Source organism: Sus scrofa, chromosome 15 (genome assembly GCF_000003025.6).
Source record: "Sus scrofa isolate TJ Tabasco breed Duroc chromosome 15, Sscrofa11.1, whole genome shotgun sequence".
NCBI classification, from domain to species: Eukaryota; Metazoa; Chordata; class Mammalia; order Artiodactyla; family Suidae; genus Sus; species Sus scrofa.
In genome coordinates this window covers 33,220,172-33,247,812 of record NC_010457.5, presented here as the reverse complement: position 1 = coordinate 33,247,812, position 27,641 = coordinate 33,220,172, and the positions used below count along the sequence as shown (strand labels likewise).

The following is a 27,641-nucleotide window of genomic DNA, read 5'->3' as shown; positions in this document are numbered from 1 at the left end:
CGGATCGTTAACCCACTGAGCAAGGGCAGGGACCGAACCCGCAACCTCATGGTTCCTAGTCGGATTCGTTAACCACTGCGCCACAACAGGAACTCCCTCTCTTTCTTTCTTTTTCTCCTTTTCCTTTTCCTTTTTTTTTTTTTCTTTTTTGGCCACACCTGCAGCATATGGAAGTTCCAGGGCCAGGGATCAAATCTGAGCCACAGCTTTGACCTAGGCCAGAGCTTGCTGGACAAGCTCCTCTGAGACAAGCTGGATCACTAAGCCACTGTGCCACAGTGGGAACTGCTCTTCCTTTTCATTTTAACATGATAAGGTGAGAAAACACGGTTTGCTTTACCTTCAGCCCGGTTTTTTCCCTTTGGATAAAGGATTTGACATTCAGAGCTGTCAGCCACTCTGCTTTCGTAGGTGGTAAATTACTTCAGAAAAAATTATTCCCTGGCTGCTTGCAAAAACAAGGCACTGGAGGATGTAAATTCATACTTGAGCGATGTAAACTGAAAGGTATAAATATATGACCCTGTTCCACAAGAGGCCTGAATTATTGATGGGCAGCATGGTTTTGACACCGGCACGCAGACTTTGGGCAGACACGAGGTATTTCGAGGGGCTGGTTACCTACCGTTTCTCATCTTCCACCTGCACCCCGACAGAGTGGTATTCCCGTAGGCCTCGGCTCTCCGTGTCAGAATCTGTAGCTGTTTCCACCTAATTCAACACAGAACATCTTATTTTAGCACCGAGATATGGGACCTGGGCCAGGGACTATTTGTGTGTGTGTGTTCATTTGCTGTAATTAATTATGCATTTGTTTAATTAATGCAGAGATGGACTTGACCCAGTAAAATCACAAAGAGAGGGAAATGCATTCATATCGGGGTAATTTTCTGTTGCTACTGTGTCTCACCAAGTTCTGTATCATCACTTGAACTTCACGCTGCACTTCAGTCTTTTAAATGTATGCTAATAAAACTGCTTAGTTGGATTGCATTATTACAGGACTTAAAAGCTCTTACCACACCCTACAGTAAAGCGGGTACAGATTGGACCAGATACAGCTAAGAGCAACACACAAGCAAGTTCATAGAATTTTATGGATGGCTGTTTCCACATACAAGAGCACACAGAAGGAGCTGAAGCGTTTCCCGGACACTGAGGCAACCCCTCCATCTGATCCTGTGGAGAGCCGCCTCCCGCCTCCCATTTGCCGGCAAAGCCCTGCCCAGAGCGGGGCGAGGTCAGAACAGAATGGAAATTGTGTATTCTACATGTTGCAGTTGTATTTGCCCAAATCTCCTGAACCCACGAAGCATTTTACATTCATCAGAGGTGTAAAGTCAACACAAAGAGAATCCTAGTAGCGTGCATTTTTTCCCTAAGAAACAAACAAGCAAACAAACAACCCCCCCCCCAAACCCTCCAAACTCTCAGTATGAAAAATTTGCAGGACTGTAGGCTAGTTTAGTTATAAAAATTATTCCAGCTACTAGACTGTCCCTTTTCTTTTTCTTAATAAAAAATATTACCTACTGCACCAAAAGGACTTTTGACCCCAATCCAAAATGTCATAACTAAGCTATAAAACACAACTTTTCTTAAAAACATTAATGATTGCCATGAGGGGTAAGATACAAGCCATTAAATGAATAACTGTGACACTCCCTTCTGTGATTTATGAGTAAAAGGTGTACTTGACAATTAGGACTGTGACCGGCAAAGTCCTGGATAAGCTTTTGTCACTGAGGACTGACTCATCTGTGACGAACAGAAGTCCCGTTGCTCAGAGGTGGTGCTTGCTTTCCACTCACCCTGCGCCAGGCACCATGCTAAGAGCAGGCAACGGTCACTACTCCTGTGCTCACCACGTCCCTGCTGTCATTTGCGGCTACGGTGAACACATCAGAGGAGGTAACTTGCCCAGGGGTGCACAGGATGGAGCCAGGATTCGCGCCTGTTGTCTCTGGCTGCACCCCATGCTCTGCACTGGCAGCTGGGGCCAGAATCATCATGGCCACGTGAGGAGCCTGAAGCCCTCTCCCTGTCAGCTTCTGAGCTGTGGACAGCGGTCGGGGCTCCCCACTTTTTATTGTTCTAATTCTGAAAAAACATGCATAGAAGTTGTCCCTCATTTGTGTTGTGTATTTTGGCATCTGAAAGAGGGAATAGGTTGACCACCAGAGGAAACAGACTTCAACAGAATTCCTGACCTTGCTGCTGTTAAGTACCACTTCTTTTTAGCTTTTAAGTGGGTCATGGCTTGCATAAATATTACCTTGCTGGACATGGAGACTATTATTATTATTGCCCTATACAAAAAGGATTGCAATAAAAATGAATATATTAGGGAGTTCCCGTCGTGGCTCAGTGGTTAACAAACCCGACTAGCGTCCATGAGGACATGGGTTTGATCCCTGGTCTCGCTCAGTGGCTTAAGGATCGGGCATTGCCGTGAGTTGTGGCGTAGGTTGCAGATGCGGCTCGGATCCCATCTTGCTGTGGCTCTGGCATAGGCCAATGGCTATAGCTTTGATTCGACTCCTAGCCTGGGAACCTCCATATGCCGTTGGGTACGGCCCTAAAAAGACAAAAGACAAAAAAAAAATTTAATATATTAGGATGTTAACCCATGTCAGTGCAAATGTGGTTGCCTTGTGTTTTAACTGCATGCTGTTCCGTCTAAGATTGGAACCTACTTTACTTAGTCCATCTTTAGCGGAGGGACTCTTTGGTTATGACAAGTTCTCTGCCATTGTAAATGATGCTGCTGTACATACACGCCTGCTCATTATGTTCTTTTGTGATTACATTCACAGCCCCCGTGTGTGTGCTGGGTCAAAGGAATCTCCCTTTACAATTTTGGTAGTTAGTGTTGAATTTGAGAGATACATAACATGGGTGAGATCAATTCATTCGTATAGTTTTAGAGAGCTTTTTGTAATGGAAAGAGCACTTTTTTAAAAAAAAAAAATCAGAAAGCTGTTCAGAATACTTCCCTCACTTATTCCACTTTTAGGATTCTAGTCTAAAGAAGGTACCTTAAATTCTAACAAATTGTAAGGTGAAACATGGGGAAATAGGAGAGTAAAGTGGGGTAACAGTAACATACAGTATGTTTGATTTACTCTGGACACAGAATAACTGCAGTTCATGAAGATGAAGTTAGAAGGATCACACCACAGGAAGAGTAGGATACAGTGCAGACAGAGGATGGACGGCGGCAGGTGGCGTCACAGATGCGTGTGCACGCATGCAACACACACATCTTCAGACACATAAATGTACCATGGGGTGACTACAATACAGCCAAAATACCACAAGATACTTTTCCTTCCTTTCTCTCTCTCTCTCTTTATTTTTTTGCTTTTTAGGGCTGCACCCATGGCATATGGAGGTTCCTGAACTGGAGCTACAGCTGCCGGCCTACACCACAGCCACAGCAACACAGGATCAAAGGATCCGAGCCACGTCTGCGACCTACACCACAGCTCACAACAATGCCGGATCCTTAACCCACTGAGCAAGGTCAATTTCTCCAATGTTCACACTTTATTGAATTCTCTTGTTTTTCTAGTGAATGGGAAAAGCATAGCTTTTGAAGCCAGTCAGATCTGCTACTTGCTGGTCGTGTGACCCTCAGGTAAGCCTGTTAAATTCTGCTGAGTCTTTTCTTCCTTATCTCAAACAGGAGGGAACCCTGGACACCTGGTTTGATGGATGTAAAAGTCTCTGTGTGAAGCCAGATTCAGGTTAAGTTTCTCCACAGCAAATATGAGGCGTGGTCCTCTCATCTCCACTTGTAAGAGCATCAGATATCTTAACAAAATGATGTTAAATTCAAGGATACACATTTAACGAATGTTATAGGTTTTTATAGTGGTTGTCACATGGAACCTTTCTGAGAAAATTGCAGTCTTCCAGAAGGTGGAGGGGAGATGATCAAATGATATAAAGCCAGGATGAGCTAAATATTTGCCAATTTCAGAAATCCTGGGAGAATTTATACAGATGGGAAAGAGAAGCAAATTTAGGACAAAGAAAAGGAATTAGTATTTTGCCTAGTGGAAAGGAAATCAAAGGACTCTTTTCTCAAGAAAAAAGTCTGGTTGGAAGTGTAAAGAGTTGTAAAGGTTTTCAGAAATATGTGCATATATAATATATTCGTTTTGACAAGACCCCTGATGTTGTAGGCATTGAGAAGAAAGATGAATCAGCAAACCCCTGCAAGTTGAGTGAACTCTATGAGGCACACACGCTGTCCCTGATGCATCTCCCTTCGTCGGTGCACTGAGTGGTGGGGGCCTTGCCAAGAAGCCTTGAGCCTGGGATCCAGAAGCCCCCACCCCCCTCTCCTGGGGCCTGGTCTCAGGACTGACGCTGGGCCGCAGAGGAATGGTGGGACAGGGACAGTGCCAAAGGGCTTCATTCAGGAAGCCAGGAATCTGGTGTGGCTGGTGTGTGTATATACGCATGTGAATGCACATGTGCATACATGTGAAGCACACGGGTAAGCATGCACGTACACGCACACGTGAGTGCATATGCTTGATTGTGCCCATGCGTGCGTGGTGCACGTTTGTGTAAAGTCAAGGCAGCTCACCCGCGGTTGGAGGGACTTGGGAGAAAGAAGCAGTGACCAGACTTATGTGCTGGAATTCACTCCCATCTCAAGTTTCTGTTCTAAACTGCCCATATTAGGCTCTGCCTTCAAAACCTTGCCCAGAATAAGGCAGGTCCATGACTTCCAAGACAAAGTCTCAGCATTTCTCTCAGGAACCTACTATGAGTCCAGCAGTTAAACGTGATTTGCCAGCCCTGCCTCATGATGTGCTTCTAGTCCTGGCAGAAGCAGTTAACGAAGAGCAGGGCAGGAGGTTGCTGGAAAAGGGCTCAGACATTGAAGGCATCTGAGTCGGGAGTAAGCTGGCGTGACCTCACAGAGGACACTGAGACTGAGTAAACTTGAGGCTTTCATAGGTCACCCTGGTGACGTCACAGAGGGAGCTGCTGCCATTTTAGATGGGATGGCATCCTGAACATCAACGCAAATGGCAAGGTCTCGAAACAGCGAACACCCCAGTAGAGTTTTACACACACACACACACACACACACACACGCACGCACACACACAAGAAAAGTAGAAACTCTGCAACAACAGACAAATCACAGAAAAGACCAAAAATGAACACATGGAAAAGTTAAATGTCACCATTGCAGGAGTTCCCGTTGTGGCCCAGTGGTTATAAACCCAACTAGTATCTATGAGGATGCATGGATCCTGCATTGCTGTGACTGTGGTATAGGCTGGCAGCTGCAGCTTAGATTTGACTCCTAGCCTGGGACCTTCCACATGCCACAAGTGCAGCCCTATAAAGTAAAAAAAAAAGTAAAAGTCACTATCACCATGAGGAAAGGTGATGTAGGCCCAGGTAAGGGTGGCAGGTGGGAGGACAAGTGTGCTGGCTGGACCAGGTCATTAGGGGGCCCCAGGTGCTGCCCACCTGCAAAGCTTGGGGAAGAATGTCACGGGAGGTGCCCTGAGCTGAGGGACAGAGGACTCTACCCCTCAGGGGCACCAAGGTAGTGCAGGGGTGGTGGGGGGTAGTGCTCGCTCTGTGGGAAGAGGGTGTTTGTAAAATGAAACTCCCCACTGCCTGCATTTGGACCAAACTGGGCCGGGCTTCCAGTCAGCTATGAACGTGTAGGTAACTCACATGTCCCACCTGGGCTCCAGGCCCCACCAGCCCATGGGGTTAAGGGAGGAGGAGGTGGGCTCCGAGTGGGGCCAGGACGCAGATTCACTTTGTCCACCTGTGTCCCCAAGCCTGTCCTTACCCTTAGGGTCACCTCCACTTGTGCCGCAACCCCCCTCCTGCCCTGGGATGCTTTCCTTGAGCCTTCCAGGTGGCTAGAGTGGTCTCCCCATTGCTTCACCGGCCCCATCCTCCTGCCGTCCTGAGTGAACTCCCATGCTCAGGCGGCTCCCTTCACCCCAACGCTCAGCTTCTCTGACAAGGCCTTGGCTTTCCCGCTCCCTGGGGTTGGGACCGCAAGGTGACAAGCTCACACGGCACTGTGACTGTTTGCCGCCATGGAGGACACTGCAGCCCTGCATTCACACACACACCACACTCGCCCACCACTCGCTTCTCTGACATTTACCGAGAGCCGCTATGTGCCAGGCGCTGTGCTAGGCGCGGGGGCCGGGAGGCGGGGGTTGCGGGGGGTGGCAGGTGCGGCTTAGTCTGCACACAACACGCATCTGGGGACGGGGAAGGGGTCTGAAAGCCTCGTAGGGAGGGCAGGCCTGTGAGCCGCTCAGGGTGGGGTGCCCTCGCAGGAGAGGCGCAGTTGCTGAAGCAGAATGGGTGCAGGGCGAGCGGCAGGGTCAGGGTTGTTGTGAGACAGTAAGTGGTGGCCGGATAAACAGGTTTTATGGGCTTCAGGAAGAGTCTGGACTCGTCTAAGTTATCTGGAATGTTCCCACTATTTTCAGATAAAGGTGGAAAGTCCACCTGTCCACCTGACCCTCCAGCCTGGTGTGTGGCTGGGCTGGCAGCCCAGAGAAAGGCTGCAGAAGGCGCAGGTGGGAAAACCAGGGTGAGAGGCACCAGGACGGGACCCCGGCCTCGTTAACTTGGGGTCCTCACAAGTCTCTGGGGACATGATTTGAGAGGCAGAGCGACCCCCGTGTGAACCCCAGCTGCCCCACCAGCATCTGGCCCGGCAAGGCTGCTGCTTTGAGCCCCATCTTTGTCCTCATCAAGGTGGGTGGTTCTGCGTCATAGGGAGATGGGGCTCCCTGCATTAAGCGGGGGCACCTAGCATAGAGCCTGGCATATAGAATCAGGACAGAAAGGTGACAAGGCAGGTGTATGAATAGTCCAGAAAGGGAGATAGAATAAAGTCATGCGTACTTGGCTTTGGAGTACGTTTGGTACTTACATCCGACCTTGGGTAGGGCTGATGCTCTGGGAATTCAGAATCCTAAACAAAACAATGAAGCCACAGTGTGGAGACTGGGTTCAGAGGACCCAGGCAGGTGGGCAGTCTCCCCACCTGCTGTCCCCTGTCCCCAGGATGCCCAGACATCGCTCCCCTCGCACCTGCTGAGCCGACGGCCTCCTCCCTGGTGCCAGTGAAGCCCCCAGGCTCTTAGCACTCCTGGCTGAACACGGGCTGATGGGGTGCCCGTGCCTGCTGGGGACGCCAAGGAACCACGGCCAAGGGCACCTTGAGGAGCAGTCAGGGTCTGAGGACCCTACGCTTGAGCGGACGTGGTGATAGGAAGGGGGAAGGAGGACCCTGGAGCACCTGCCAGTGCAGGGCAAGGCAGTCGCCCGGCCTGAATCTCAGGCAGACGCTGGGGCCTGAATGGCTGTGGGTGCCCCTCGGTGGTCAGAACCCTGACTGAAGCCAACTGCCAGCATTGGGGTCAGTGGCCCCTGTTTCCTACAAAAAGCCCTTTCCTTCCTTGACCTCTGTTCCCAAAGCCTTCTCTCCCACTCTGCTGTTTGGCTGCAAGACTGAACAGCTTTCAAAAAATCGGGTTTCAACAAAATACCTCCCTTTGTAGCATCAGAATAACCAATTTCCACATGCCCTGTGCAGCCAGCAGCCCTGGAAATGCCCTGGGTGAGGGCCGTCGGGTGGTGGGGGCAGCCTGAGACACACTGTCACCCCGGCTGTGCCCACTGGCTTTCCTCTGGCTGTGGGGCTCGTGGCCCTGCAGGTCCCCACGAGGACCCTGGGCCGAGGCGCTCGGTCTGTGTCACGGCATGGGGGGTGGGGTTTGGTACCTGGACCCCAATGGAGGAACTCCGGCTCTTGAGGAACTCCTCGGCCTTGGACGCCAGGATGGCCTTGTCGCTGGTCCGCACCACGCCGCTCTGGCCCTCGGAGACATGGCGCTGGGCCGCGGCTGTCTCCAGAGCCAGGCTCATGGCCTTGTTGCTGTCCAGACTGTCCGTGGAGTTGTAGAGGCCACGGCCATCCTGGGGCCACGGCGCCATCCTCTGCGCACGGCTGTCCTGGTAGGCATCCTGCGTGGACTCCGTGCTGCTCTGCGCTGTCACTGAGATCAGCGGCTTGGAGGTGGTGCGGGGGGGCACGGGCGGCGGGGTCTTTTTGTAGTTGGTGTAGGACACGGCTGGAAGAGAGACAGAGGCCAGTCAGCACAAGTTCGGGGCCCTCCGGCCAGGGTCTGGTCCCCAGCCTGTTCGTTCCCTCAGCCACCAAGCAAGTCTTTCCCCAATGCCAAGCCTGAAAAACAGAGGCAGAGTGTGGGGAAAACGCTTTACACTCAGAGATGGTCTACACGGATCTGTTTATAGCAGTGGAAAATTGTAAAAACACCAAAAAGTCCAGCAGTAGCGACAGATGAGGTAACTTCTGGCCGCAGGACAGAAGCAGCCACACCTTCCTCTTCACAGAGGTTCCGGCACCTTGGGAGATGCTCATTTTACAAAAAGATAGAAGTGCTTTTTTTTTTTTTTTTTTTTTTTTTTTTTGTCTTTTTAGGGCCACACCTGCTCCATATGGAAGTTCCTAGGCTAGGGGTTGAATCAGAGCTACTGCCGCCAGCCTACACCACAGCCACAGCAACGTGGTGGGCTCTGAGCCACATCTGCAACCTACAACACAGCTCATGGCAACACTAGGTCCTTAACCCACTGAGCAAGGCCAGGGATCAAACCTGCATCCTCGTGGATACTAGTCAGGTTCGTAACTCACTGAGTCACAGCGGGAACTCCCTTAAAACACAATCTATTAAACTGTATCCAGACCAAGATGGAATATATTTGTAAAGAAAACCTGTGTTTGAAGAAAAATGAAAAATACGTCCTAATCACGGTGATATCATTCAGTGACAATGTGGCTGTTTGCTGTACTTTCTGCAAATGCTTCTAATGAACAGGAATTATTTCTGTGGTAGAGAAAACACTCAGCATCAGAAGGTGTCTGCTCCCTGCAGCACACTCACTGGGTTTAAACTGTAGGGCCGACTGAGAAGGGACCCCAAGTCTCCATGTCTCCTGGTCCATACAAGTCCCCTGGCCTCCTCTGAGCCCTGCACCCATGTGAGTTCTGCACACATCCCAACAGCAAACCCACCCAGTAGGTGCCACTGGACATGGGTGGTATTAAAGCCTCTGAGGAGGCACCGAATTCTTCAACTGTATGTGCTGGATCTGGGGGTTGCTGATTTCCGCAGCAGGAAAGTAAAGCACATGCGCCCACGCAGGCTGCAGGGGTGTGAGGGCTGGCGGCTCTGAGACCACATGTGCCCAGCAGGCTGCCCAGGAGGGCAGATGGGGCAGCTGTCTCGTTTAAGGGCCTCCAGACGGTGCCTGAGAACCGCCATCCTGCTGCCGCTTGGAAACGCAGGGCACCCCTCCTGTTTGTGGGGATTTTACACAACACTCCTAACCCTCACCTTCTCCGCCAGTGACTTTTACATCTGTGTCAGTGGATTTTTCAGATAAACAAACCCTTAAGTGTTGTCCCTGGAGAACCTTGGCAAGTAAAACAAGATGAGTCTGTTAGGTCAGAATGATCTGAGTCTTAAGGCGTAAAATTGCACATGAAAGTTTATGAAATGCCCAGTTTTTAAGGAATGAATGAAAAAGAGGCTCTGAAGTGGAGGAAGACAGTTCTTTGAAAATGGGCTTTAAGCTTTGTCTAAAATCATCTTTTAAAAGTCTTTCTTGGGAGTTCTTGTCATGGCTCAGCAGTAAGGAACCTGACTAGTGTCCATGAGGATGCAGGTTTGATCTCTGGCCTCACTCACCCAGTGGGTTGAGGATCCGGCACTGCCATGAGCTGTGGTGTGGGTCACAGACACAGCTGGGATCCCGCCTTGCTGTGGCTGTTGTGCAGGCAGGTAGCTACAGCTCTGGTTCGACCCTTAGCTTGGGAACTTCCATAAGCCGCGGGTGCGGCCCTAAAAAAGGCAATCGATCAATCGATCAATCAATCAATGTATGTCTTTCTCCCTTAATGTCAATCAACCTCTAAAGGGAAATTACTGAAAACTGACTATGGAAAGCATTTTTCGGGGAGATTCAGGGATGTTGAAGGTAAGGCTCCGTATTTCCAACACTTACAAACCAGCTGGCGCTGGACCAGGAGTGGAAAGAAGAACTCTCCAACAGGAGGCTGTGTCACGGGCAGTGGAGGGCGGCCCCCTCCTGAGGGCGGTCGCTCCTTCTGTCCCTGGACCATCAGCTGCACCCTGGGGCCCTTCTGCCTATATTTCCTATGTCACCAGGGCAGTTGAACACCCTCACCCAGACCTGTCCACCTGGTGTCCAAGCAGTGAAAGTACTTTGTTGGCCAGCCTCTTAACTGCCCTCACACACGTACCCCATCCCTGCCCCCTCCCCAGTCTGTAGGGACCCACAGACAGGTCTCTAGGATGCGGGTCGGCTGGGTGTGGGACATGTTGGGGCAGACGGAGAAACCTCCGGTCAGCCCTCTGGCCCCATGTCAGCCCCATCTCCAGCCCCCAAACCCCTGACGTGGCTCTGCCTTCCCCCACAGCATTGGCTCCCACTTGGCCTTGGAGTGCAGCCCCCTGCCCGCCTGCAGTCCCCTTCACTCACAGTCCCACACCAGCCAGAGGGAAGCAAGGCTGGGGGACAGCGTGCAGGAGGCTGGGGCGGTGCCTAGCTCTGTCCCATGGGTCTCTCCCTTGTCTGGGCCTCACTCTGCTTGGATGGTGGGTGCCTGGGAGAAGTGCCTGCCCTCAGGGCCCTGCTCTGCTGAGACTCGGATCCCAGCAGCATCAGCCAGGGGTGCTCACCCGGCGAACGTGTGCTTCTCTCTCCCAGGGGATCCTTGGCAAAGCCTCAGGATGTTCTTCATTGTCACCACTTGGGGAGGTCCTACTGGCATCTAGTGGGAAGTGGCCAGAGTGCTGGGCATCCCGCAGGGCTCAGGAGGGCCCCCCATGCAGAGTACCCAGCTCAGAAAGAACCCTGAGCTAGGCCATCATGGTCTTTCTGGTGGGGCCTTGGTGACATGAAGGGAAACTGGTGTGGCCAGGCCATCCTGCAGCAGCTCGTCTTTCCCTCTGTTTGGGTATCAGCTCTGCTTCCTAATCCTGGATAAGGATTGCTCGTTTAAAGTGTGTTCACCTCTCCTTGACGGTGGAGGCTGCTTAAAACTTGGTTTTTCACTAAGCTTTTCTTAACACTATTTCACAGCGTTGCTACATCAAAGGGATCCAGGGCAGCGTCTACACGTGAAGAGAGCTGATGGTAAAAGTGGGCAGAAAGTGCATGGACAGCGTCTCATACAAAACACTGGGAACCCACTCGACCCATTTACTGAAGGAGAGTCCTTGTCCCTTAATGACCTGTCTCCAGATTCTCCCACAGTGGAGAGCAGGCATCCCCACTGGGCTCCCAGCACTTGGCACCCCAGAGCTGGTTCTGTGTTGCTTCTCTTTAGCTGACATACTGTTTCTGAAGAAACGCCACGTCCTGACAACAGCGGCAGTGACAATGCAGGGCAACGGAGAAATACAGGGATAGATTAAAACATGGGGTCTCTCAGCACCATCATATTCATTTTCATAGTGTTGGGATGAGCAGAAAGCAATTATAAAAATGCCAAACGGGTGGGCTCTCCCAGCTGTGTCCTCTCACCAGTGGGGTGACATACACGCAAGGACTGTCACATGGTCTCATGGACACAGAAAGGTCTTCCCAGGAGGAGCAGCAGATTCACTGCAAAACCCACATCCTGTGAGGTCCATGGACCGCCTCACACTTAACCTCAAAGGGGTCCCTTCACCCATGTTAAACGTTATGAATCTCGGGGTTCCCGTTGTGGCTCAGAGGGTTAGAACCAGACATTGACTCTGTGAGGACGTGGGTTCAATCCGTGGCCTCACTCAGTGGGTTAAGGGTCCAGTGTTGCCGTAGCTGCAGCAGAGGTTGCAGGTGTATCTCTAATTCGACCGCTGGCCTGGGAACTTCCATGTGCTGCAGGTGTGGCTGTAAAGAGAAAAAAAATTTATCGATCTAACTAAGTGTATCTAGTACAATTTAAGAGACTGAAAATTTGACAAAACAACAAAACTTCCTTCCTATGTGGATACTTCATAAATAAAAAGTTTTCAGAGTTTTATAATTTATGTTCATGATCACATATCACATCTTCTCACCTTATAATGTGTTTGCTGCCAGGTGATAATATGAATTTTAAAACTGATTTCTTTCTAAAAATGTAGTCGAGCAACATATTTTCCCCACAAGTTAATTAAAAGGGGGGCAGTTTGCAGCATAAGAAGTGGCTTTACTCATGCCTTGGAGGGTGCAGCCTAGTGATCTTTCCTGCATGACAAGGGGAGGAGTCTGTGCTGTTTTTAGACTTGCGTCAGGTGCCACTGAGGCTGCTCTCAGGCCACTGCAGTTGACATGGTTCTATGTCTTTGGGGTACTGTCCGTCCAGAGCAGCATGGATGGAACAGTATCAATGGAACCAGTTTTGCAGCGTTTTCCAGAGACTATGACTGATTGCTTTTGGTAAAAGTATAGTGAGAACTTTCCTGGAAGATACTATTCTCACCATGACCACAAAGCCTAGATGTCAGGTCTGAGGCTACTCTGTTCTCCTAAAAAACATTTGAGAAGGTACATCCAAATATATGCTGTTCCTATTGTTTAAAACCAACTGGCATTGAAACGATACGATCATTACTTTTCATGGTCAGACCACTCCTGGGTGTTTTATAAAGACATGTTATCAACCTGAGGTCTTGCTGTGGATGCTGGGACTCCGGGCACTTCAGAATCTTTAGCTTCTTTGTGTGGGCACCAAAGTCATCAGCTAGGGAAGATGTGGAGAAAAGGGAACCCTGTGCATTGCTGGTGGGAAAGCAAACACTATGGAGGACAGTATGGAGGTTCTTCAAAAAACTAAAAATACAGTTGCCATATGATCCAGAAATCCCACTCCTGGGCATCTATCTGGAGAGAACCATGACTCAAAAAGATACATGCACCCCAATGTTCACTGCAGCACTACATACAAGACATGGAAACAACCTAAATGTCAATCAGCAGAGGAGTGGATAAAGAAGATGTGGTACATATATATAATGGAATATTACTCAGCCATAAAAAAGAATGAAATCTTGCCATTTGCAGCAATGTGGATGGACCTAGAGATTATCATACTGAGGGAAATAAGTCAGAAAGAGAAAGACAAAATCGTATGATATCACTTAGATGTGGAATCTAAAAAAAGGATATAAGTGAACTTGTTTACAAGACAGAAATAGACTCACAGAGGTAGAAAACAAACTTTTGGTTACCGAAGGGGACAGGTGGGAAGAAGGAACACACTACTCTATATAAAACAGATAAACAACTATAGGTCCTACTGTACAGCACAGGGAACTATACTCAGTGTCTTGCAATAAATGATAATGCAAAAGAATATGAAGGAGAACATGTATGTATATAACTGATTTGTTATGCTGTCCACCTGAAACTAACACAACTCTGTGCATTAACTATACTTCAACAAAAAAATAATTAATTAAAAAAAGGGAAATTTCACGACTTCCATTCCGGTTCTATTAGAGCTCCATTGCTTCAGACACAGGATGATGGAAATGTGTGTGTGATCGGGGAGATGCTACCTTCGATCAGCCTCGGCTTGCTCAGCCAGAAAAGGGAGCACTCAGGATGTCCCTCATCTGCTGTCATGGGGATGATGGGGAGCAAAGTCTCAGGAAGGATGCCCCTTTGCTGTGCTCACTGAAAGCCGCTCAGGGCTCCGCCCCCACTGAACAGAAAGATAAACCCCATATGGACTTGGCACCACCCCTCATCTCTCTGGAGACTGTGACTACGTCACCAGGTGTATATTTACGAGATTCAGTTTCAGGAAAGAACAACCCCGGTGCCCACGTGCCCCGAGCACACCAGCGGCACACCCGCGCTTGGGTGAGTGTGCTGTGCACTGCCCCACCTGGCTCTCTGTCCTTTACTCCTCATGGACGCTGCAGACCAGCCGCACAGGTGGATGGTGTCTATTCTTCCACTTCGTGGGTGGCTTTAAATGTTTTCCTGAGGTCAGCCAGTGGGTCAGCCCCAAGACTGGCACTCAGCGCCTCTCTCACTGGTTAGAATGACTCTTCCTTCTTTGACCTAGACATAGCTCAGCCTTTTTTCTCACGGCCTCATCTGACTCTATTCTCTCAAGACACAGGCTCCCCAAGAGCGCAGAGAAGCACACTGGAGTCCTTGCCTGCGGCAAAACTAAATGGGAGAATCACTTACTGTTTTAGCAAGAATTTCCCTTTAATTATATCAGTCCCAGGATTTCTAAAGGAAAAAAAAAATCCAAATACATTCGGCGGCAGAAGAGTTTTCAATTGGACTCCCTGTCCAAGGCCCAAAAAGTCTGAAAGGACTATGAACTAGTAGACTTAAGACTGAGAAAAAGAAATTAATTGACATTATCTCCCAATTTCTCGAATGATAGAAAGCAAAGACAATTACTTAGGGGATAAAGGTTTCTAAGATTGAAAGTGCGAATGGGACACAGCGATGTTCCAAGCTGCCCCATTTCTGCATTAAATGCTGCAGAGGCATAGTCTTGGGCAGAGCAGCAGCCCGGCAGAGCACAGGGCTTTTGCATCTGGATGGTAAACTTTGCAGGGCAAGTTTCTGTTCTCTGTTTTAGTCGAATAATGGTGTTGTTTACCCACCCACTTCTTAGCACACTGACCAGCCAGCTGGGTTCAGGGATGGGAGGAAGAAGATGCGGTTACCCTGTCCACACGGCTGTGGTCACACAGGGGTGGTAGCCCAGGCCCCGCTGGCTCAGAGCAGTGATGTTCCTTCCAGGCTCCAGTGTGAACGGGAAAGAAATTCTGAACAAGCATGAGAAGGATTTCTATTTGTTCCGAGTTTTCTTGGAAAGGGCTAACATTTGAACGCTTGTAAGTGCCCGTCCCTGGGTTGTTTTTAACTGGACTGCAGCGCTTCATCTTCCCACAGTCCCATGAGGCAGATACAGGTGATGCGGCTTCCTCCCTGAGCTCAGACAGTTAAGTGTTAGACATGGGTCCAGGAGCTTTGGGGCTGCTTGCCCTGCTGGCCGCAGCATTAAGGGGCTACCATGCTTCTGTGATCAGTTCCAGGGCAATGAGCACGGTGAAGTCCTCCAGGACTGCTGGGCTCCCTCAAAGACATCTGAGATGATGCTTGGCAGGGGGCCAGGGAAAGATCTGTGAGCATTTCTACAGGATCCAATTACCGCCATCTCGATGGTGGAAGTGGGTGCACCTGTGGGACATTTCTAAGCCCCTGAAAATACTTATCACGAGTGCACTTGATTCCCTTTGTAACAGCCCCAGGGAAAATCCAGCATGTACCTTTAATGGATGTAAACGGCTGCAACCTAATGTTTTGAGAGTAACTTTACACAACTTAAAGAAATACTCAGAAATACACATAAAAACTTCCAGGCACCCAGGTACCAGACCCATTCTCACACATTAGGATAGAAGTCCAAATGGGATTTGTAGTTTCAGATGTAAGAACGACATTCGATGCACATTTTTTTTTTTTTTGGCTTTTTTGACTTTGCTAGGGCTGCTCTCGCAGCATATGGAGGTTCCCAGGCTAGCGGTCCAATTGGAGCTGTCACCGCTGGCCTACACCAGAGCCACAGCAACTTGGGATCTGAGCTGCATCTGCAGCCTACACCACAGCTCACGGCAACGCCGGATCCTTAACCCACTGAGCAAGGGCAGGGATCGAACCCGCAACCTCATGGTTCCTAGTCGGATTTGTTAACCACTGCGAAACAACGGGAACTCCTCGATGCACATTTTGAGTGTACTTTTTGCCACCTTCACAGGCCCTTTATGCATATTATGTAATTCTTCATGTGATTTTTTTTTTGCATTTAAAAAAATTAAAGTATAGTTGATTTACAATGTTGTGTCAATTTCTGCTGTACGGCAAAGTGACCCAGTTATACATATACATACATTCTTTTTCTCATGCTATCTTCCATCGTGGTCTATTCCAAGATACTGAATCTAGTTTCCTGTGCTGTACAGTTGGACCTCGTTGCTTAGCCATTCTAAATGCCATAATTTGCATCTACTAACCCCAAACTCGGGTCCATCCCAGTCCCTCCCCTTCCCTCTTGGTAACAAGTCTGTTACTATTCTGTAGATAGGTTTATTTGTGCCATATTTTAGATTCCGCATATAAGACTCATGTGATTTTGAATGAGGCTATTTACATCAGACAATATCGCTTTTATATTTCTGGTCAACTGAATGCTTTTGAACTTGATAATTTAAATGTATCAGTTGGCTTTGGTAAATAAAAATAATGACAGAAAATATTTTAGATAAATAGGAGTTCCCATCATGGTTCAGTGGTTAATGAATCTGACTAGCATCCATGAGGACGCTTTGATCCCTGGCCTTACTCAGTGGGTTAAGGATTGGGCATTGCTGTGAGCTGTGGTGTAGGTCACAGACGCGGCTTGGATCCTGCATTGGTATGGTTGTGGTATAGGCCAGCAGGTACAGCTCCGATTCAACCCCTAGCCTGAGAACCTCCATATGCTGCAGGTGTGGCCCTAAAAAGCACACACACACACACACACACACACACACACACACAATTTAGATAAATAAAATAACACAGAGACAGAATTTTTGAAAAATAAAACACATCAATGTATTCATCCATGAGTCCAGTCTTTTGACAAATACACATTGGGTACTTAGGATCTTGTAGGAGAGAATTACATATTCCTAAATTGTTCTTTAGAATTATAATTAGAAGCTAGGAAATATATTAAAGAAGTAATTAAAAATTCTCATTTGATTATGTTAATTTGCTGCTATGGATTAAAATAAACAGTTATAGTTATTTTGTGCATTCAAGAAAGATATTCAATTATTCAGTTGAATAGTTTGGGTAATAATGATGGGGCTAATTGTTAAGTTACAGGCTGTGTTATCTATCATTTTCTACGCGCAGGTCAGACAAACATTATATATGAATGGAAATTGTAAATTTAATTTAGCAATGTGATTCTACTGGAGTTTGTACAGCTTCAAAAAGTGGATGAGTCAACAGAGAGATTTCTAAACAATTCCAAGGTTTATTTAAATAAAACTGATCAAATATGAATTCTGAAGTGCAAAACGAAATGATTCCTTAGTATATTTAGGTATCTGGAGAACTGACTACTCAATTTTTAAAAATTTTTTTAAAAAATTTGAGTCAAGGTATGAACATCCTGTCAGTTTTAAAAGCCTGTCATTGATCTCTTTCCCCATGTGTGTAACGCTGTGAAAATCCCTGGAGATTTAAGTGGCTTCCTGACTTAAGGGAGAGAGATTAAGATGCACTTGTGTTCTAATCCATTTCCTGAGTTAGTCTGGACTCCAAGTGTGTCTCAGGGATCAGGGGAGTCAGGAGACTCACCCCGAGAATAATGGGGTGAGAAGGCTCTGCAAAGTGCCTTCTGTCCTGAGTCCAAGGCTACCAGTGTCAGCCTCGGCGCCACCAAGAAACGGTCAATCACCCTGTTCAAGGTAGAAGGAGACGTGCCTGCACATGACACGTTTTAGGGAGATGTCTATGAAAATGCCATTCAACTAAAAGTAGTGATACTTAAAGGAAACGCTATTAGTCTTTCCTGTTTGAGCCAAGCAGCTGAGGCATGGAGGAGGCAAACACACACAAGGGACTAAGTAAATCTCATCCAGGCCCTTCCTGAAGAAACGCCTCAAAGACCCGGATCAGAGCACCACCAGCTGGGACGCCAGGAAGAGGCTGTGGTGACTGACGCTGTTGGCTGAGTGAAAGGAGCGCAGAGCCAGCCCACCTAGGCCACGACTGTGCCTAAAATCTCAGAGATCTGCCCTGATCACGTGGGAAGGGCGGCGTTCCAGATGGCTTCGTCCAAGAGCTTAGCCAGGAACCAAGTTTAAACAACCTAAACTTATGGAATATCTAAACATCTATACTTCAACTAAAAATCATTTTTGTGCCATTCCCGTCATGGCTCAGGGGTTAACAGACCTGACTAGTATCCATAAAGGCTGAGTTTGATCCCTGGCCCTGCTCAGTGGATTAAGGATCCAGCATTGCCGTGAGCTGTGGTATAGATTGCAGACGTGGCTCTGATCCTGTGTTGCTGTGGCTGTGGCATAGTCCGGCAGCTACAGCTCTGATTCGACTCCTAGTCTGGGAACCTCCATGTGTCGAAAGTGCGGCCCTAAAAAGAAAAAAAATCTAGAGGTTTTCTCCAGGCAAAGCTGAATCAGTAGGCATCCGCCCATCCATTCAAGAGATCATAACAAATCGATCATAAGGTCTTCCCTTTAGGTCCTCAAAGTGCTGGGTTAGCAAGCCTATACAAAGAGAATTTGGAGAAACACATATAATTTCAGGTAAACTAACTTGAATGGGATTAAATAAACGGCTGGCCAGCCTCCACTTGAACATGACTTTGAGTAACCCACAATGTGAATACATCATTACTTCAAAGGCAGGCCTGATTATCCATCTACACCTGGGATTCTGGACATCATCGCCAAATTCAATCCTTAAAAGTTGTTTGCAAGCCAAAAAGGAAATTTGGAAATTAGCATACTATGGTATAAAGCACAAATATGTAATCAAGACAAAATATATTTCAAAAGGAGGGCTTCACCATTCTCTTTGAATGTAACAGCCACACTTAAATTCACTGCACTCTCTTAATTAGAACTTCAAAGATAACAGCATGAAAGGACTTAGCGTAATCAAGCCCATGGAGGTCTGAATGAGAGTCTGGATATGGGAGAAACCAAACTACAGGCAAAGATGCAACATAAAAGAGGAAAGCAATTTTGACACTTTAATTAATGTTAGTCTCAAAACATAAGTGTAAATCAAACAGGACGCAGAAATGACATCTCTAATGTTACAAAAGCTTGTGTGGCCCCAAGTTCCTGGGCAACCTGGGTGGGCTGGCAGCAGCGATGTGCCTCAGATGTATTAATTAGCAAGAAATTATAGTGTAACCAGCTTTTAACGTCATGTGGACAGGGATACCAAGTGATGACAGCTGTCTCGTGGTTTGAGACAATTCCTGTTTTCCTTTCAAACACTTAAAAGTCACTTGACACAATAAGAACTTGGATTTTCTGAGGAAAAGCTGAGAAGGAGCGGACATTCAATGATGGGAAGAGTCACCTAAGCGTCTGAAGACAGAATTCTGAGTGTTCCAGGGGCCAGGCCACGCGGAAGCCACGGGGAACTGGCCTCCAGCCAGGGGCTCAGGTAGCAAGAGGAAAGGATGAACCGAAGGGGCAGCGGAGGGCGGCTGCCTCCCACACCAAGGGTCCAGCAGGACACAGCTGTGTCCCAGGAGTTCAAGAATGGGAAGCTTTCAATTTGAGGAAAACCATTTTGAAAAGCAGGTTTTTTTTTTGTTTTTTTTTAAGTGGAAAGGCTGACAATGCAACATAAGGAATGTGAGTGGGTGACCCGGATTAACCAGCTCTTGGAGGACCTGTGGGCTGAGTGGCGGACAGCCAGGTCCTCTGTCTTCACGGCAGCCGTGGCTGTCCTTTGTTCACTTGGGATGTTTACTTGTGAATGAAGCCTACGTTAAGGTTGTACCAGAATTGTCTTTTCCTACCAATATTTGTGGGGGCAGAAATTCCTGCGGTGGTATCTCGTTTAATGGTGAGATCACTGATTTTCACATCTGCATGTGGCATTCAAGGCATGTAGCTTGAATGGAGTTAAAGTCCCAGAGTCACTCCGGTCTCTGCTCCAAGAGAGGAAAGTGGCCTTCCAGCAAAAACATTCATGAAATGACCAAGTGAATGCTGGTCGCAGGGGTGCAAAGAGCACACAGCTGCTGAGCTATTTATACTTTCTGATGCTTAGCATCAAATGAATACATCCTAGATATTGAGACTTCTCCTGGGAAGCTCGATAAGAAAGTGGGGAAGCCCCAGAGCTGTCATGTGGACAGTGTAGCCATAACCCCAAAGTGATAGTTGTAGAAAGAGAATAGGATCTTTGATCCTGACTTGGGCCAAACATCACATCTGTCTTCTGTGCGCATCTCATTGGGAGCGGGCAGTCAGATGGCAGAGGTCACTTGGGCCCATAAGTCAGGGCTCTGGGCTGGAGGCTCTGGGGTGAACTTTTGAGCCTGGTTGAATCCGTAACCACTATCAGTATGAGCACAAGCAGTTGGAGTGGCCAGGAGGCTGGGGGCCCCTAGGGGAGTGAGGTGGGGTCGGGTGGGATGGGGGCGGCTTTGTGTGGACCAGTGAGACCCGGGCCCTATTCTGGCACCACCATCAGTGGCCATGAGGCTCCAGGCACCCCTCAACCTCTGCAAAGGGATGTGTCCTGCTTCCCCGCCAAGTTTGCAGACCCAGAGCAGAGACAAACACAGGCAAACATCACTTGTCTCCTGTGTTGTCCTGGCCTTGGGAGTATATCTGCTTCAAATTCCCCATTAACTATGGGGCCCTGAAAACCAGGAGCTTCTAATGGTGCCCAGGCCACTGCCACCTGGAATCTCCAGGAAATTGCGTCCCTCCCTGGCCAAGACAAAGGGTTCCTTAAGAGGAGAGGCTGGTGCAGTGACTTGTCCCAGAGCTCGGCCTTGAGACAAGAACAGAGAGGCGATATGCAGATAAAGTGGCAAATCACTGTGCCATCCAGAATCTGCTCACTATACAGTCTGCACGCTGATGCCTATTACCAGGTTCCATGTCACACGTTATTCTTTATTAAAAAGAAAACCCGACCTGGACACATGGAGCTGGAAGACAAAGGGTGCAGATTCTGTGATGAAGCACAAAGAGGCTCAAATGTGTCCCCACAAAGGATCGGGTTGCTGATTCACGTGCCTGGGTGTCTGCTGGTCTCCTGCAAGGCGATGTCAGCATCACACACGCTGTTTCGTTCCTCTGGCTCAGGTCTAAACTCACAACATAATCACAGAGGGAAAATTGCCTGCACTGGGACCATGCTCATATCTCAGAGAGTCTTTATTAGTTAACCCATTTGTTCACTGTTTTGATACAAACTCTGCAAGTATTTATTTCACATTCAGCACATCCAGGCCCTGCGGATCCAGCAGGGAGGCAATTCCTGCCTTCCTGGTGCTTCTGCCCTAGGGGAGGGGTCTAAACCATCGCTGATGCACACGTGATGCTCTAAGATGATGTCATGATGCACTCAGGATGGGCCCCAAGTGCAAAGTCATGACAGCTTTTGAACAGCAGCTTGATGTGTACAGAACTGAACTGTCTCTTCTGCTAAACCCAGGGTCTAGTTTAATACACATTTAGCACCAGACTAATGGGAGTGTTTTTCTAAAACGGAAACACAAACATCCCTAAATTCCACACCTGCATGTTAATGAATGTACGACTAGGAAAAAAGCTAACTCAATTCTAAAGGGAAGAGGCGAAGAACCATCAGGCAACGGGGCTTTAGAGAATGAACTCCCTGCACATGGGCCCCAGACAGGGCCTCTAAGTGCCCGCAGGGTCAGCCGAGTGGGGCAGGGCTTGCCGCGTCCCCCCTCTCCCCGCCTCCCAACAAAGGCCATATCCGTCCTTCTCCCCCTAACTTTTCACAAATCCAGATGCAGAATAGGAGCAGAAGCTTCTCTGCAGCCCAACTGCTACCCAGGAACTCTTATCTGACCCTCAGGGAGGCGGAGGCTTGACCGCCCTGGACAGTTCTGGCTCAGCAGTGAACGGAGACAGGGCTGCATGTAGAAGCAGAATCAGGGGAAACAAGGGAAAGGGGGCCGTGGGTAACCATCCTCAGGGGGGTGGGTCACCTGCCCAGGGGCACCATCCTGGGGGGATGGCAGTCCATCTGCTCTAGGGCCTCAGCTGCCTCTGCTGCTTCCACCTTTGGGGCTCAGGTCCACACTGCTCCCCAGACATCTGGTCTCCCTTTTGACAGAGCTGAGGCCCAGCTGACTCCAGGGAAGCTGGGGTGGCTGAACAAGAGCTGAGCTAAGCTGGATGCTGCTTTCAGCTTCCCACCAAGGACCCTGAGCTCCCAGCATGTCCCCACTGTCTTGACAGGCCAAGCTCATTGCTGCTGGCCCGAGGGCTGCCCAGTGAATGAGGCACACTTCCCATTTCAGCCACACAGAACGTCTGACAAGCCTACTATCTTCAGCCCTTGGACCTTGGGCTGTAAGTCTGAGAAAGGGAAGCGCTCCTTTGTCAGCACTGCTCCCCAAACTCTCTACGTGATGCAGAGCTGTGCCAAGAGTGGTTTTCCTGGTGGAAATGGAGATGGAGACCAGGACTTATCACGGTAGTAATGGGCCCAGTAGCTGCCCTCTCCCCAGCATCTCTGCTTTAGAGACTCTGTCCCTGTGCCTCTGCCCACCCAGGCCAGGGAAGCAGATGTGGACTCGGTACCCTTGGAAAAGAACAGTGTCTGCCTCTTCAATAACCCAGATGGCTAAGTAACTCATTCTTTTTGGCACCATTTGCCAGATGGAACAGATCTTTTAGAAAACTCCCTCACAGAGACTAAACTTCAGTCTGCAGGACTGTGGGGGGAAAGTCCTGTGCCCACAGCTGAGGTCTGAGATCTAAGTTCCTGCTGTAAACATTCAGAAGAGGAAGGAACTTGGACCATTTCTGAATCATAGACCATTTGTAATAACTCAGCATGAATTAGCAGAAGGGGTTCGATGTGAAGGACCAAGCATGAGCAGCGAAGTCGAAGACCTGGCGATGAGCTACCTGCAGACATGTCTTGAGCTTCTAAGTCCATTTCAGTTTCTGCTTCCCTTTGTTTGATGAAGCACCTCTCCACTATTTTACAGACACTGGGCACAGAATAAACACTTGTGGGTTTCATTCAGTTGATTGTGTGGCTGATCAAAATGGCAACAAAGGAGTGACCTGCTATAAACCAACAAACGGACAAAGAAAATACCAACTTTCTCTTAGAGAAAAGATGAAAGCACATACGGACAATTTAAAGAACCGGAAATGTCGCCTTGTCCCCTGTTAACCAAGTGGATTTTTCTTCAGGAATTCAGCTGACCTGCCCCTGCTTAGGCCAAAAATGAGCCATGTTCCTGAGCTGGTGAACCTCTTCCTTCTAATTTCTTACACTCACTGCTAACATTGGATATGATCAGTCATTTCATTCTTCCTTATCTCTTTCCTCCTTGGCTTCCAAAAAAGGAATATATGGATAAGCAGAGGCATGAATGTTCTTTATGATAAATCCCCTGGGGATGTCAAAGCTTTCCCATTACTTGTGTTTAAAGAGCAGAGCATGGCCCTACACTTTAATGGCTATGTTATAATGAAATAAATCCAAGGCAATTAAGTATTTTAAAAAGGAATGCCTTACACATGTGAATATGTTTCCTATATTGCATGTAACTATTTCCCTACCTCATTTCACTGCCACCTCTCTGTCACTTGAAAGTTACCAATGGATAATTTTCAGAAAAATGCAAATCAGAACTACTATGAGGTACCACCTCACACCAGTCAGAATGGCCATCATTAATATGTCCACAAATAACAAATGCTGGAGAGGTTGTGAAGAAAAGGGAACCCTCCTATACTGTTGGTGGAAATGCAAATTGGTATAACCACTATGGAAACAGTATGGAGGTACCTTAGAAAACTATACATAGAACTACTGTATGATCCAGCAATCCCACTCTTGGGCATATATCCAGACAAAACTTTCATTGAAAAAGATACATGCACTTGTATGTTCATTGCAGCACTCTTCACAATAGCCAAGAAGTGGAAACAACCTAAATGTCCACTGACAGATGACTAGATTAAGAAGATGTGGTATATATACACAATGGAATACTAATCAGCCATAAAAAGAACAAAATAATGCCATTTGCAGCAACATGGATGGAGCTAGAGATTCTCATACTAAGTGAAGTCAGAAAGAGAAAAATACCATATGATATCACTTATATCTGTAATCTAATATATGGCACAAATGAACCTTTCCACAGAAAAGAAACTCATGGACTTGGAGAACAGACTTGTGGTTGCCAAGGGGGAGGGGATGGGAGTGGGATGGACTGGGAATCTGGGGTTAGTAGATGCAAACTATTGCATTTGGAATGGATAAGCAATGAGATCCTGCTGTATAGCACAGGGAACTATATATAGTTACTTGAGATGGAACATGTTGAAGGATAATGTGAGAAAAAGAATATATATATATATATATGTATGTATATATATATATATGTATGTATATATATATATGACTGGGTCACTTTTCTGTACAGTAGAAATTGACAGAACACTGTAAATCAACTATAGTGGAAAAAATAAAAATCATAAAATAAGAAAATGCTTAATACCACCAAAGGAAAAAAAAAGTATCAGTGGATATACAAATGTCACAGCCCAGGTCCCTAAAACCGTAAACCAAGCTCATCACATACTTAAGTGTGTGGCACTCAAGGTTTTTTGGTGTCTGAAAAAGGGTTAAAAGATTAATCTCAGAGTAATCAAACTCAGTCAATCTCTGCCTCCAAACTTGGGAGCATTAAAATGGCCTAAACCGATTCTGTGTTAGCCTAATACCTCGACTGGAAATAAATAACCAGCTGGCACTGCCTCACAGTTTGAGTGCTAAGTGGCTCCGGTATCTGTGCATAAAGGCAAAAGGAAGTTAGTGACAGGAATTTTTCCTAACTTAAAAAATATTTTGAGGAGTTCCCATTGTGGCTCTCGGTTAACGAACCCGACTAGTATCCATGAGGACATGGGTTTGATCCCTGGTCTCATTCAGTGGGTTAAGGATCCGGCATTGCCGTAAGCTGTGGTGTAGGTCACTGATGCAGCTCGGATCTGGTGTTGTTGTGGCTGTGGCGTAGGCCAGTGGCTACAGCTCTGATTCAACCCCTAGCCTGGGAACCTCCATATGCCACAGGTGCTGCCCTAAAAAGACTATATATATATATATATATATATATATATATATTTATATTTGAGCTATGAGTATCTAGCTTTTGGACCTCTTGAATTTCAGAGAAAGGCAGTTCCCTCAAATTCAGTTTATATGCCTGAATAGTTTTTACCTTTCCAGGGAATCAAAATTTAAACGGGAAGGCTCACAGGCAACGATTTTTCAGTTAATGGGCCACTAAGGACCTCTTTTTGGAAGTGCAATCAGACGTCATCTGAGGAATAATTAACAGGCATGGCTTGCTGCCATCCTGGGAAAACCTCTGCACTTGACCTATATTGTAGAATAAAACTTTGGGATATTATTTGTATGTTTTTTCCACAATTCTTCCCATTGCAAGCGACTCTGGGTGTCCTTTCTGCAGAGATTTTCTTGGGTGTAGGTGAGTCTCCAGGTTAACCTCGCCTTGACTTGGGTGAAAGCCTAAACTCAGTGGCGCTTGCCCAGGGGGTGGGGGTGGGGTTGGGGGTAGAGGACAACTCTGCAAAGACCGGCAGCCAGGAGGAAGCTGTGTGGGTCTCTAAGCAGCTGAGTCCTGACGATGCAATGGAGACCCAAGAAACCCGAGGCCCGTTGGAAGTGGACGTGGAGGCGTTAGGGCGCAGTGTCCGTGACCAGGAGGTTTCTGGATGCCTGGATGCCACCTGGGAGTCCTGGCATTGGTCACGCCCTGAGTTCACCCCAAATGACGGGGGCTGAATTTCCTGGTATATCAGGCAGGAGGAGTGCCGCCCCTGGAAATGAAATTCAAAGGCCTTAGAGGGAGAAGATTGCTGTGTTGTTTCTTGCATGACTAAGTTGTCGGTGGCCCACTGGTATGTCACAGGGAGCATCTGATAAAGACTGCAGTGGGTACGTCTGAATTGACACTGTCCAAAGCAGAAGGGCCCAGAGGAAAAGCTCAGAGAGGTCTGAGAAAAGAGCCGAGCCCGGGGGAGTTTAAATATTGATTTTAAATATTAAGCTAGTGCAAACTGTTAATGCAAATGGATTTAAATATTTTATAAACTGTAAACTCTCAAGTCAGCCATTCAACACACTCTCACTGAGTCCTGTAGAGCCTGGGGGCTCAGATCAGGAGGCTGAGTGCACCTAATTGGGAGCATGTTCCAAAGTGCCTCAGGCAGTTGTGACCTTGGCCATACCAGCAAATACACTAACTGAGGTCAAGGATAGCCTACAAGCATGGGCTTGTGCACCGTTTCAGGCGGATGTGCCAGCCAGCCAGTGAGCAGCAGCATTGCTTCGTAATGATGGTGGCACTTGTGATTTCCAGCTGGCCTCACAGGAGGCTGGGGGGTTGGGACTGGTGACATGGCTGGAGGTGCCCATGTAGCTAGCTCACCATAAAAGACCCTACCCCTGGCTGACCTAGACCTCCAGATGCAGTGGTGTTTGGTGCTGGTAGCAATTTCCGAAGGTGTGTGCGGTGCTCCTGGCAGTGAGGGGACCCAGCCCCTTCAGATGCATATCGTCCCCCTGCTGTGTACTGTGTCCTTTGATGTGAACAGATCACTCACTGTTCCAGAGGCTTCTGATAAGAGTGTTGAGCAGCTCCCAAGGGTGTCTACTCTCACTGCGGCAGAGGAAGATAGCTAACAGTAAAAATTACAATAATCTCTTATATCAACTGTCTATGAGAAAACCTAATACTGCAAATGCTGAAAATTGGAGATGTCTTGCCCTGTGGCTGCCAGAAAAGCTTGCTGGTCAGAGCAGAGACACCCCATCGTGGTGCCTGCACTCTGGGTGACCTGGGGCTGGTCCTCAGCCCTGCTCCTGGGCCATGACCCTTGAGCAGCTCCGTCAAGCCTGCACCCCTTCTCAATGTATTTTAAATCCCAAAAATAAAATGCTGAGGATTAAATATTACACTGAAATACAGTTACCAAAACGTCAAACATTTTTTGTGACATGTATGTGTCCATGCCTGCAGTAATAATGGGATATGGTAACAGAATTAGTAACGACAGTGAGTTCACAGCCCGGTCAACACAGACAATGGCATGAAATCCTAGTGGGAATTGCAGGGATGGTAAACTGAGCCCCACACCCGGGAGGTCAGAGGCCCTGCTCCTGTAAGCTTGTCCTGCTGCCACATTCACAGCCGAGAGACGCTTCAGCTATGGTGCAACGTTAGAAAAAATAAAGATCTGCTGTGTATCTATCTCTGGCTCGTGGCCCTGAATTTCTGAGAGCTTCAGGGCTTCCCTCAGGGGCCCTTGGGTTCCAGGTTGGGGACCTCAGTTCTGGCCCTGGCGGCCTCTGTGGGGAGGAGGTCCCTGGTTTCCGTGTTAGTTTCCTGAGGACCTGCAGGGGTGCTGGGAGGGGGAAGGAAACCTCCTTCCTCGAACGCCACATCTTTGTTTTTTTTTTAATTATAGTTGATTTCCACTGTTCTGTCAATTTCTGCTGTACAGCAAAGTAACACAGTCACACATCTGTATATATTCTCCTCATATTATCTTTCATCATGTTCCATCACAAGTGAGTGGACACAGCGAAACTTCGTGTTTTACCCTGGCGGTCAGGACGTGCCCTGGGCCCTGCTGCACCCTTTCTGTTGCGTCCCAGGCCTCCCTCAGGTAGCTGATTGCCTCTTGGTTGCCTCTGATGCTGGACCT

The 27,641-nt window shown here is 48.0% G+C and overlaps 1 protein-coding gene across 6 annotated transcripts in view; it reads right to left on the bottom strand.

Moving 5' to 3' along the window:
• Nucleotides 1–27,641, bottom strand: part of DLGAP2 (discs, large (Drosophila) homolog-associated protein 2) — a 667,132-nt gene that overhangs the window by 19,507 nt on the left and 619,984 nt on the right. For all 6 annotated transcript variants that reach the window (XM_021074622.1, XM_021074619.1, XM_021074620.1 and 3 more), the window contains 3 exons: nt 7,801–8,150; nt 6,947–6,988; nt 626–711 (listed from right to left, as the gene is read on the bottom strand). In XM_021074622.1, the coding sequence (XP_020930281.1) occupies nt 626–711; nt 6,947–6,988; nt 7,801–8,150 (478 nt within the window). The remainder of the gene's footprint in view (nt 1–625; nt 712–6,946; nt 6,989–7,800; nt 8,151–27,641) is intronic.